Source organism: Gallus gallus, chromosome 3, assembly GCF_016699485.2.
Source record: "Gallus gallus isolate bGalGal1 chromosome 3, bGalGal1.mat.broiler.GRCg7b, whole genome shotgun sequence".
Lineage (NCBI taxonomy): Eukaryota > Metazoa > Chordata > Aves > Galliformes > Phasianidae > Gallus > Gallus gallus.
The window spans coordinates 6,995,736-7,009,758 of record NC_052534.1 but is presented as its reverse complement, the minus strand read 5'-3'; the positions used below and the strand labels follow the sequence as shown (position 1 = coordinate 7,009,758).

General features: G+C 36.5%; 1 protein-coding gene across 29 annotated transcripts in view; it reads right to left on the bottom strand.

Moving 5' to 3' along the window:
- Positions 1-14,023, bottom strand: part of NRXN1 (neurexin 1) — a 650,659-nt gene that overhangs the window by 388,580 nt on the left and 248,056 nt on the right. For all 29 annotated transcript variants that reach the window (XM_040696731.2, NM_001198975.2, XM_040696733.2 and 26 more), the window contains 2 exons: positions 13,151-13,589; positions 4,003-4,386 (listed from right to left, as the gene is read on the bottom strand). In XM_040696731.2, coding sequence (XP_040552665.1) covers positions 4,003-4,386; positions 13,151-13,589 — 823 coding nt within the window. The remainder of the gene's footprint in view (positions 1-4,002; positions 4,387-13,150; positions 13,590-14,023) is intronic.

Here is a 14,023-nt window from a genome sequence, read left to right as displayed (position 1 = left end):
CACTTTCTTCTTATTCACAGACTGATATAAAAATATTTTATGCATTCTTTCTTCAATATATTTATAAACCTGATATTAGAAACCTTTCCTACTTCTGTGCTAAAAAAAAAAAAAAAAAAAGGTTCTCCTCTCTCTTTTTTTTTTTTTTTTTTTCTCCTTCAGTTTGTTTCTGATTAAAATCTCCAGGGTTGGATTCTCTTCTTGGCTATGTAGATAATATCTACATCAGTGCCATGCCAATCACCGAGGATGCACCAGCATCCTCTTGAGATTCAGGATCCTCATTTTCCACCTGGGATTATTTAAATCACTGAAGAGACTGAGACATCCACTTTTTAGGAAATTTTCCCACCCTCAGAAATGCTCTGAAATATTTACTGGGAGAAATAACTTTGTGAATAGATAATATTTTTCAATTAATAGTCTGTTTAAAGTGTAAGAAGTATGGATCGAGAATTTGAATTTCAGTGTTCTTGCTCTTAAGCTTTATAGTCAAGTTTGTTCTTAAAACAATGAAGAGATGCTTACTGCACTTATATTAATAAATAAAACCTATAATAATATAAACCTATAACCTATAATAATAATTAATTAATTAATTAAAAATATTATAAATAAGTAAATAAAGATCTTGCTTCCTTTGGACCTCTAACGTCCTAAGACAGAACAATTAACTTTTTCCCACCTTCTTAGATTCAAAATGTCTGAAAATGCAAAGACTGTTCTGTAACCCACATAGCCATTTTCAAAGCATGCAGTCATCCTTGGTGTGTGCTGTCAAATCACAAACAAACTTTGCCTCAAAGTGATAGAAGTTACAGTCCAGAGCCATGCCAGAAAGTTTGTGAACAATCTGGAACATCACTAATCAACCATTCAGCTGTGTTCCCTGACCCTCTTATTTACCAGCAAAGTTACAGCAACAAAATCGTGCCCTGGAAACATAAATATAATTTCAATCCTGAGAGCATATTCAAATATATCAATGGCTACTGATGCAAACTGTTTTGGTTTTGTTTCTTTTATTCACTTATATTCTCAGCTAACTATTGTTCGTGTGTTATCTATCACAGCTACTTTAGTCCATCTGGGCCCAGTGCTTGAGCATCAGGAAAATCAACAAGGGGAACCTTTCCATTGGTCTGACAGAAACAATACCTGATAAGCTGTTAATTCCTCAATAATCTGTAAACAAAAGGGGAAATGATTCATTCCAATTTCTTGCGGTATTATTTCAGGACTGAGGTCCTCAGCTACACAGTAAAGGTGCTAGATCTTAAACATACAGGACTGGAGTTAATCTGAGTTAGAGATAGAACCACTATAATGACATTTTGAAGACAAGAAATGATTCTTCATAAAAATCTATCATCATATCATCTGTGTTGTTTGTTTTTTCATTTAAAACATCCATGGATAGAGCAAAGGAATGAAAGAGATTTATTTAATTTATATTCATGGAATGTATGTATTTAATGTGTATGCAGGTATTCTGCGTGCACAATATGTATGTGCACACAGACACTAATTTAAATATATTTTCTCCTCAGAACTGTAAATCTCTGAAGACATACCTTTTCCTCAACACTGATGAATGTATTCTTTCACACCATTCCTAGCTCTCCTGTCAAAAATACACTCACAAAAGGCAGTCACATATTGTGGTCCACAAAGGAAATAAGATAGGAAGCTAAATTATATTGCTCTGACAGCTGTCCATCCATCTGCCATAGTATCCATAATCTACTAATGCCAATCTACAGATTATATGCATGTTTAAGTTTACTACAAATCTCACATAACACCATGAATAACTTGTAACAGGATAAAAAAAATATACAGGCATACAAAAATATTAATTTTATGTATGCAGAAATAAAATTTGAACTTCGGGGTTAGGGCACCAAAATAATTTCAGATGTTGCTTTATATGGGATACATCCACATACGAATGTTAGTAGTCACATTTTGGGTGAAATAGTATACAAAAAATAAATGGCTATATACTAAATGGTTACTTATATACTTCAGTTTACTGCAGATACATTAATCATGTAACCTATAGCATCCCAGTTTTTAATCCCTAATACTTTAACAATTGCCTTTCATGTAGAACTGCATTATTCAAATGAACATGTTCCTATTTGGCTTAAATTAGTTTGAATAATCATCATTGTGTTATTTACATCACAAATACAATAGTTTATCAGTTATTGCACATGGGTAGCGGTTGTAATAACTTTGTGTGGTAGGATGCCAGCACATCGCTTTCACAATCCCAAAAGCTATAATCGCATTAACACATAACCATTTGGGATACAAATATTTCTGGAATGAGATCTCCTTTCAGTGTGGTTTCCTCTGGAAGCCCAAGAAGAGCAGGAAATGATCACATATTGTCTGAACTGCCACACAAGATTTCTTTTGGACAAGAACCAAACACTACCACAGAGAAGCCAATTATACCTTTCTAATATCACCGTTCCCACCAGGGGAATGTGCTGGGAAATCAAGCTTTATCTTGGACGGTGTCTGAAAATAAAATATGGGAAATAAAAGAGACTAAAAGATTTTTATATTAAAAAAATCTTACATTAAAATTTTACATTACCACCTGTCAAATATAGTTACAGGAAATTCCTACGAAGTCCTCTGCGGATCTGCATGCTTTTTTTGTTGCTCTTGTTGTTCGCTTCTTTTTTTAAAATGCATCCTAGCTCTCCAGTTGAAAAGATTCAAGCCCTATTTTTACTTCTGCCATATGTAATAACAGAATTTTGCCACAGGGTGGTACACCAGACATGTTTAACTGAAGGCTTTTGTAATCCATCAGACAGCTCGGTTATGCCCTCTGCCAGCTTTACTCCACCAGTAAAGCAACAATCTGGAGATATCAAAATTGCTGGCCAAGATCCAAGGTCTTAGATATTCGAAAAACAAGAAAAAGACAATGCTGAGAACCTATTTGCAAATGCTAATAATGTGATGGTATTAATTCTATGTAAATGCACGCATGCATTTACATACAACTTAAACTTCAGGTTTTTATTTTTTAATGATACAGTTTTATCTTATTACCCCCTCTCCAACAAAAAAAAAAAAGAATCAAACTAGATCAGCATAATTTAAGTTGCCAGTCAATAATCTTGAAATTTAGATTTGAGGTGGAAGAAAAGCTATGCAAGTTGTAGTGTGAGACTTTATAAAAATAAAACTTCTGTCATACAAATATTTCTTGTTCCAACTGGAATACAAAAAAACACCAAAAATATTAATTATACATTTCTATTCTACTTGCATTAGAATCTTTTATTAGCACACTCCATATCCTTAATTATAGATTTTTTTCCTATATGCTATCAAACTTCAGCTTCTGTCTTCCTTTCCATTATCCACCTTTCCAGTTAAATAAATGAGGTCTATCAACTTTACATTTACCTTTTCTATGAAATTAAGTGAATTAAGATGAGTAGAAACAGTTTCCTTGGGAACTAGGAACTTCAGAAAAATGTCAAGTAAGAAATATAGATTTCTGTACCGATTCTTTTCCTTTGATTCACAGCTGAAGTTCTGGTTATGAATTTAAGAGATACTGTGGAATTTAAAAATAAATTTAATTACACAGTGGTATTGACGTAAAGGGGCAGAGAATGAGACCTTCGTTTGGAACAGGAATGTGCATTTAGTAATGCAATAATAACTGAAATTACTTTTGCAAAGGTTTTCATAACTCATTAATGTACGATGAAAAAAAGGGGAGACGATTTCCAAGAGACATTTAGTAGCTACCAACTCTCTGTCAAGGTCAACAAGTACCTACACAACTTAAAGTCATTTAAGGTCTCTCCTACAGTGTTACTTCTTTCAGTCTAGAGTAGGGCTCTGTCTCCATCAAATGAAATCAAAGAGACATCTTCTGCCTCATAAGAATTAATGATAATTTACCATTTTAATAATTGTGTATGCACTAAGATAGAAACACAGTCATCTCAAGAAACTTACCTCTTTCACAAGATCTGCCAAGGTACCCTGTCCCAGAGCAATCACAAACATATCTGTTCCACCCATCCCTGCACACACCATTGTTTTTACAGGGATTGCTAAGGCATGGCTTTGCAGTTTCTCTTGAGCATGAGGGTTTTACTCCAGCTGTACTTTGAATTTCAGCCATCTGTCGAATATCTTTGCTCTGACCATCAATAAATAAATCTCTAATGCAGCCGACGTATCCATAATTGAGAAGTGCTGTCCACACCTCTGTTGGGAAGACCAGGCCTGCTTTATTTTCTGGTAAGCCTCCAAGATACAAGTCATCATCCAAGTCAAGGATTTCACTTTCCCCTGGTGCGGTATATGGTGTACGTAATGTGTTCACAGATATGGTCCCTGAGAAGAAATGAAAACAAAATGTAAGATTTTCAAGACATTTGAAGATTTTGGTACTGTCTATCTCATTAATCTAAGTGCTGCATTCATTTCTGGAAAATATCTATAAATGTATATAGGTATATATAAGTTTTCTATGAAGCTACAAAATAATAGATACGTATTCATGGGATTACTGCATGCTCATGTCACAGAAAAGTCAAAATCTCCTAACCAATCTTGTGGGGGCAGGAGGAATGCATTCCAGAGTTATTTGCAGATATACCCTGCTTGTGCAACAAAAAAACTCTTTACTGCCTCACAGGCGATGAGGTTGAGGTTTCACTGATAGGTTGCAACCCGAGAGGCAAATCTGCCTTTGGTTTGAATCCAAAGACACAGCATTTTTAAAGGGGGCTTTGAGAAAGACTTTTTATTTTTTTCTCCATTAAGTGCAGGAGAAAAATACTCGTCAGCTGCCAGGCAGGCAATCATTAAGAAGATAGCAATGTGCTCCTAGAGGGAAAAATCAATGCCTCTGACACTTACCTCAAAATGTGTGCATGTTACAAAGAGAGGGAGAGAGGAAGTATATAGAATCTGAGGAAATCAAAAATATCTTTTCTGTTTAAGTTAAATAATAAATAAATAAGGCTAAAATAAAATTCTGTTTCTACAAAGTGTCTGAACAAAGACAGCAGAGATTTTCTTATGTGTAAGAATGAAAAAACAGACAATCAACTGTAAAGATCCTCTGTAAAGAAGCTTGTATTTTCAAAAATAATAAAGGTATCCAATTTTTACAACTGGGATAGGTAGAAACTCTAGATTAGCGCATGAAATGCAAGAACACGTTTATGCCAACCACGTTTTATTAATCAAAATTAGTTGGAAAATGAATCCTTATGCAGATCTTTACATACGTGCCTCCTCACAATTCTATAACAGTGCAGAAGCAAGCAATATATAAACCAAAACACTATGCATGCTATCAGGTGAACAAAATGGACCAGTCACATCATGTAACTCCTACCCACTGGACATGATTTTAAATGTGTTAATGATAAGACACTTAAGAGTCACATTTCCCACAAATGTATTGATCACATATATATATATATATATATATATATATATATATATATATATAAATGACACAATCAAGCCTTTCCACAGTTAACATTACAGAGATTTCAGAAGATAACAGTGATTATCAAATATGCCTTCACTGTGGTAGGCATGGTGAACAAAAATAATACAAAAATTTAAGAGCATAAATCCTGAAATCAGAGTTTTAAGCAAACACAGAGGTCTAACAAGATGACTGTTCTCTAACATGGATACAGTTTTAATCTTTGGCTTCTATTCCAGCAATGGAGTCCTGTGGGAGCTATATATTTTGCTTCTTCTTCTATTGGTTTGACAGTCTACCTTCAAGAACGTGGACAGAATGAATACCTAAATAGTTTGGACATTTAGTTAAACCTCTTGGGACAGAACTCTCATGTGGCCTGACTCCTCATGAGGCTTGTGATGTATAGATTTTTGAAGGGCTGAATACTGATACTGCTGCCATCTCCCTAGAATCCAAAGGGACTGAAAAAGAGAAAACAAATGTTTGCACAGCTTTTTTTGCATTTTTATATGCATGTTTGAAGAATGTTTGAGTATACTCTCAGTTCTCCCTTTTATGCACTGTCATAATCACAAAGTGAAATTTCAGCCTTAGCTGTAAAAAAGCAAGCCTGTTGAACCATGGTTCTTGTGGGGTTTTTTTTATCCCCCTAGACCTCCACTTTTTAAAGACTCTAGGGCTATTTTGTTATGTTAAATATTTTTAGTGTACCTCAGATTCTTAAAGCACAACTTGTCATGCCTATAGAATAGATAATTTCTTCTTTAAAAAAGTTAAAGATGTTCACAATATTTCTCACTGCTACTCCTGCTTACTTTCACCTGTTGCTGCTCAGGCAAATTTAGGACCAACTACTTTAAACCTATGGTCACACATCCCCCCAAGCTGCAAAATGAGCCGGTGCAGAAGACCGGCGTGGATGAATAGGGAACTATTCTTGAGGCTCCAGGAGAAAAAGAGAATCTACCTCCTGTGGAAGAAGAGACGGACAACCCGGAAAGAATACAAAGAAGTTGTTAAGATGTGCAGGGAGAAAATCAGAAAGGCAAAAGCCCAGCTTGAACTCAACCTGGCTGCTAGGGTAAAAGGGAACAAGAAACTCTTTTTCGAGTATATCAACAGTAAGAGGAGGACCAGGGAGAATCTCCATTCTTTACTGGATGAGGCTGGGAACGTCACCACTGAGGATAAGGAAAAGGCAGATGTTCTGAATGTCTGCTTTACATCTGTCTTTAAAAGTCAGACCAGTTATCCTCAGGTTCCTCCACTCTCTGTCCTGGCAGCCTTCGCTGGGGAGCTGACTAAACCCCCCACGATTCAGGAGGAAACAGTCAGAGACCTGCTACTCCAACTGGACTGCCACAGGTCCATGGGACCGGATGAGATTCACCCGAGAGTGCTGAGGGAACTGGCAGAGGTGATAGACGAGCTGCTTTCCATCATCTATCAGTGCTCCTTATTGATGGGTGAGATCCCAGAAGACTGGAGGCTTGCCAATGTGATTCCCATCTACAAGAAGGGCTGCAGGGAGGATCCGGGGAACTACAGGCCTGTTAGCCTGATCCCGGTGCCGGGGAAGATTATGGAGCAGATTGTCTTGAGGGAGATCACGCGGCATGTGCGGGACAACCAGGAGATCAGGCCTAGCCAGCATGGGTTCACGAAGGGCAGGTCCTGCTTGACCAACCTGATCTCCTTCTACGATCTAGTGACCCGTCTGGTGGATGAGGGAAAGGCTGTTGATGTAGTCTACCTAGACTTCAGTAAAGCTTTTGACACTGTCTACCACAGTATTCTCCTGCAGAAGCTGGCAGTCCGTGGCTTGGTCAGGTACACTCTTGGCTGGGTAAGGAACTGGCTGGAGGGCCGGGCCCAGAGAGTGGTGGTGAATGGAGTTAAATTGCTCTCTATAACTACCTGAAGGGAGGTTGTAGTGAGCTGGGGGTCAGCCTCTTCTCTTGTATGACTACTGATAGGACTAGAGGGAATGGCTTCAAGCTGCACCAGGGAAGGTTCAGACTGGACATTAGGAAATACTACTTCTCTGAAAGGGTGGTCAGGCTGCCCAGAGAGGTGATGGAGTCACCGATCCTGGAGGTGTTCAAAGAACATTCAGATGTTGTGCTGAGGGACATGGTTTAGAGAGAACCATTGGTGATGGGCGAATGGTTGGACTGGATGATCCTGTGGGTGTTTTCCAACCTCTACACAACCTATGATCACTTGAATCCACACAAATTTAGTGAGCTGCAGAATCCCAAAGATGTACAACCTCCAGCCACAAGCTCATCCAATTGCATAGTGCTGTTTTCTACTGGGTGACTACACTAGTGTTTTCAAGCTATCCATGATGCTAGAAGATACCTTGGGCTCTTCTGCTATTAAAAACAAACTTCATCTTAATGTATTCCAATAAACAGTAAGAGAAAAGCAAATCTCAGATGATGTAGCTGAGGTTCAAAATGTGATGTGAACAATAAAGGTTCCTACAAAAAATGTTCCTAAAATTTAGGTTACTGCTGCACTCTGGTGACTGTAAATTACAGTTAAGCAGAAAAACTTTGTTGTGTATCCTATAAGGATTACCCTAGAGAAAGCTCATGTCATATTTTGAATAGATAGCAACAACTTATAAAAGAAATAAACCTCTCCTCTCCAGAAGAAATAATGTCACATACTCTTGGGAGAAGACTTCATAAATCAGTGTTGTCATGGCATCTACCCATGACTATGAGTAGAATAATATAATAGGTAACAAATCTTCTAGAGACCTTTTTTTGAGTTCTGGTAGGCCTTAGAATACATGTTACCTGGTTGGACTATGTCAAATTTACTGCTGGACATTTCAACAACAGCTGAGCTACTGCACAAGTGACTTGTTCAGATGCCGGTGAGTTACTTTTATTTTATTGAATCCTTTTTGATAAGAGCTACACTAAGTCAAGAAGCACCTGCAGCTGACTCAAAGCTCACATAACTTGCTCTGCCTCAGCTGTCATGTAGGAACTTGACCAAAATATCGTATAGCACATTGACTAGATCAAAAACTATAGCTACAGTACAAATAGGCTTTAGTCTAGCTAACAGCAAGAAACTCATACCTGAGCACCAGGAGTTTCATGCTACCAGTTACCTAGCACCCTGGTTTCTAGCTGAACTTCTAAACAGCACGAGCAGGCAGCCATACAACCATCACTACTGTTGGTATCCAAATCACATTTTATATATACGCACACACACACCTAGAAAAAGTCTACGAGATTATGATTTTCAGCAAGAACTGCTTACTTATAAAGGGTAACTGATTAATGGGCAGTTCTTCAAAAACGAAAAGTCAACAACATAAGTAACAGCATAAAAGTGAGCAAACTTGGAAGTATATTGGGAGGTATAGTGGGGACTATCTTACAACTCTACTAAGCACTCGTCAGGTTTACCTACAACTCTGAGTATGATGCAGATCAGCTGAGAAGACTACAGAAGATGGCAGTGGAAATGGTCAAAGGCTACAGAACATGATACATAAGGACAGTGAGTAGATGTGGTCTCAATCTCTAAAGGAAACTGAAGACTAGCATAACAACAGCATCAAATAATAAAAAGTAGATCTACAAAAAAAAAAAAAAAAGATTGTGTTATACCTGCTGTGAACAAGGAAATTACCAACATTTTGTCTTTTTTTATATGTAGGAAGATTCATCTTAGAAATGGATTGCATGGGGAGGTTGTACAGTGTCCACTGCTGGAGGTAACAATTATCTGTCAAGACTGACACAGTTCCCTTATCACTCTGGCAGTTGGAGGGGTGAGACAGAGGACCTCTCAATGGATCACTGCCTTTATTATTATTATTATTATTACTATGAGCTTACAAATAACTGAAAAGCAGTAAGAGGATCATTGGAACAAATGTAAGGTAAACCCAGTATCTCAAACATGCAAACTATTAACACTTATTGAAACATGGCATTTCTTAGAATGCTGGAAAGATGGGGAGGAAAGACTGCAAAGAAATGTATGTGTGAAAAAATAACTCCCAACAACAATACATATAATTGATGTCTACAAAGTACTACTTAGAGATACAAATTAAATCCAAGCTCTAATTACATGCTCTAGAGATAATGTCTGGTAAACTGTAACTATAACTTTAGTTCAAATTTTCAAAGACTTTTTAACCCTTACACGTTACTTACCTATGGATATGTTCTGATACGTTTTTACACTGCTATACACAGTTGGACGTTGACCAGAACAGAGAGTTTCCTTTCTGATTTCACTGTGTAATGATGATTTCCAAAGGATAAATGGCAGTTCAGTAAAAAAAAGTACTTAAGGGTTATCCTTTAGTATGGCAAACAGACTATGAAAATTTTAAACAATACTCAAACCTCAGAAACCCCTTACTAGCCTAACTCTATCACAGGAAACAACAGGGGCAAAGACCTTTACAGCTGTTTCATGGTTTTAGCTTTTTTTTCTTCTTTAACTGCAGGGTTGACATTATTGTTAATGGCAGAACAGAAAAACAATTTCCCTTAGATATGAGTTAATGAGCGTCTTCAGTCATATTCATTATCTCAGCAATTTAGTTTTTCATGAATGTGTGTATAAGGAACTAAAACATTTCTAAATCATGTCTCACCAGTTCTGATCAGCTTAAAAAGATGAGTGTAAGTATCAGCTATTCTGATCTCCATGCTTACCTCATCTAATCTAGTTAGTTACCTTTCACGTACATGAAACACTTGAATTTGCATATTAAGAAATGGTGAAAAATCTAAGAAAAGAGTATGGTTTTCTAGGTACACTTCACACTTTGTGTGCTGAAGCATAATATAATAGCTGTCATGAGGACTGTGACCACAGCACACAGTCAAGTCATGGCACAAGTGACGCAGCTGTGATGTCACTGTTCTTTGCAGGAACTCAGATAGCCAGCTGGGAGGAACCCAGCTCACATGACAGGATGTAACACAGGTTGTGTCCTGTGTTGCATACAGACTGCTGGTCAAGATGTGTTCCTTTTCCTCAGTTCCTTTTCCTTTCCACTTGCATACCAAGTAAAGGAGGAGGACTTGTTTAACATTGGGCTCAGGAATTGCTGCTCACCAAAAACGTTCTTTTCAAGTAAGGAAGCACTCAGAGAAGGACTTACAGGCAGCATGGTGGGATTCTGCAGAGTCAGGACAAAGTCTGTAGTTTAGAGTAGATGCTCCCTGTGACTAAGAGTCCAGAAGAGAGCAAAGAATGAAAACTAAATTGAGTACTTGCTGATCCAGCTAATGCTAAAGTCAAGGAAATCAGCAAAGCTCCTTGAGAAATGTCACAGCTTTCTATTATCTGAGGGAGCCACTATGCATTCGATTTGAAGGCTGAGAGTAAAAGGCTGCAAAACATCAAAATTCACTTGGGGGGGGGGAAGATTATTTGAGCTATTTATTCATCAGCAGGAGAATCTCTTCCATTGTATTTGAAAGGCTGCAAGTATTTTATCGACAGCAACAAGAAAGCTTAGGAAAAGGTGAGATTTTTTTTTTTTTTTTTAATATATAACATATATTCATTCACTTACATGAAAATTAGAATATAAGTAAATGAAAAGTGATCATATTCATATGATTGGATTCATACTTGGATTGGGCTAGAGAAAAGAAATGAAAAAGCTTCCTGGAATATTAAGAGGGATTTTATTATTCAAGGAAAAGACACAGGAGATATAAATGCATAAGTCATGAATAAATAATTTAAACATATCAATAATTTGTTTCAATCAGAAGAATGCAATATGTAGTTCATTGATTATTTTAATCATTAGGCAGTCATTTTACTTGGTCAAATCTGATGGTTTAAGATACTGCTCAGACACTATTCTCATTAAAAATAATAATAGCATAACCACTGTTATCTGTAGTTCTCACACTGTAAAGTGTTACTGTATGTATTTAAAACTACAGAATGCTTCTGATGTCTGGTTCAGATTTTAGATAAGAATTCAGATACCAGTCAATAAGTGTACATATTTATTCACTATTCCTGGTAATAATTTGATGTTTAAGGGCAAGCAGGTGATACGGTCATTTGAAAGAGTAGCATGATAAATAAAGTTGCCTGTCTTACTCATAGGCTATTTATTCATCAGTTGGATTATTTTTCCTTATACATAGATATTTGACTACTCATAATTCTACTTAAAAATAACATGCAAATCTGATTTTTAGGTAAGTATTACTTCCTAAAATTACTATACATTCTTGCCAAATTCCTTCAACAGCTCTAATAATTTAAATAAAACAGATCCTAAAATCTCTTAATGGCAGCCATGAGCTTCAGTATTTTGTGAAGCAGAAATGCAGGACGTTTCTTCAAATATGACTTGGAATGTAAGTATAAACTTTGCTTAAAGTAGACTCACAGAGGCACATTATTACAGGATTTATGTCTCATATGAATCACTGAAACAGCACTGAAGGAGGAAGCCTGAAATGACGGCTGTAGTGTAAATAATGTAACCACTGGATATTCAATCACAATTGAGGTTTTTGAGATTTATTTATTTATTTATTTTTAACCTCAAGAAAAGCAAAAACCTAACCAACATATAATCAGAAAATCAAGCTCCATACAACTTGAATTTCAAGCTCCACAAACCAGGAATCAAATCAGTATGTTTAACAATTCTATAGTAGATGGATCGCTTGAATTTGATCTGCCTTTAGCATGGATTTGACTGAAATCTTCAGTTTAAATCTACACTTCAATTTGTTTAATTTGTTTATATTGAGAAAGTCATTAAAAAAAAAAGTATTTAGAGGATAGAGATTCAAAAATCAATTATACATGCAAATCATTCAGGAGTCACCAAAAGGTAGTGGGGAAAAACCACAAAAACCAAAGGAAGACAGGGAGGTTTACTTGTGCAACGTGGAGAGTGTATATAAACTTCAGGTAAAATACTGATCTTGATTAGAAAATTCTTTGATGGTCTAAATAAAAAGCTCAGTAAATCTTTCCCCAAAAACCCTGATAAATCCTGGCACGTTGCTCAGGTCAACATATAAATATATATATACACACTTAAGATCATATGTAGCATCAACATAACAACAGCCAGATAAACTCATTACACTCTAGGACAAATTTTAGTATCGTTAGGAACAGTTTAAAATTCTGTTTTTAGTATTTCTGGAGAGATCATTTCTCAAGTTAAATACTATAGAATACAAGCCATACTGACGTCTTTCCAATTTCTTCTGGTATGTATTGTTAGCCAAGCACTAGCATATCATTTAATTTTACTGATGTTTGCTGATATGACTGGAAGGTCTACGCTGTTTATGTGGGCAGATAATTAGCAATATGGCAGTTTCCTTAGACTAATTCTCTTCTTCACTTTACTTTTTATCTTGAAACTTGCCACTCCGTCTATTTGGTCTACTTGCAAGTTTAAGCACTTGATTACCCAATAAACATTAACATAAAATATGTTACTCTGGAAGTCATTATATTCTGGTACTTGACACTAATGACTGTTTATATTTGTTTTTTTTTTCAGATGATGTGCAACACTGTACATAGCATTATATATAGCCTGTATTCTGTCAGATATAACAAGAGAATACATAATGAATATTAAAATAGAAGACTTACCTGACCGTCCATCCCTTTGAAAGTCCACATGGTACCATTCACCATCATTCACCTTCTTCTGCAAAGCTTTTATTTTTATAGTACCTGATCCCATGTCTAACAGCAGGTAGAGGTGGCCATCAAGCATCTCAATGGCAAAAAAGTCAACTTTCACCATCTGTGGGTGTTTGGCATCTTTTTGGTGCCTTGGCTTTCCATGACTGAAAAGAATCAAACCATTTGGCTCAGTTGTACGAAAGTCAAATGATATGGAGCCTGTTTTCTTGGCATTCCACTTTGGCAAAGAGATGAAAGATTCTGGTGTTTCAAATGTGATCGGATCTAAGGTTGCAACATTCTCACATTTAAAGGCTACTACCCCATGAATCTTCATTTTAGGGTCTCCTTGCTTGGCAAGTCGAGATAACTCCAACCTGACATCATTATTTTTATACACAACCTGAAAGAAAAGTAGAGAAATTCCTGAGACTTGAGCACCTTAATCAAACACATATAATCCTGAAACACGTATTTAATGATTAATAATAGAATGTAGGTTGCTCCAAAAGTAATGCTTCCTATTTATTTCTAGGGTAACAACAACAGATACAAAGAATACAATAACACTATTTAATAGAACAAATTCTCAGCTACCTTAGTTTTCAACATTGTCATCACCATTAGTTGATTTGTGCAGGTGAGCTGATTGAGACGTTCCTCCTTTTGTGATGTGACAGTTGCCTGGCCATCTTAAAAGTGGCTTATCTTTCACATGGCTGTTGCCATTGAGGAAAAACAACACTCACTGTCTCACTATGCCAACCATCCATGGTTTGGTCTCCATAACAGTTCTACAAGCACTGATGAATGTAATGACAATGACTGCTATTTTTT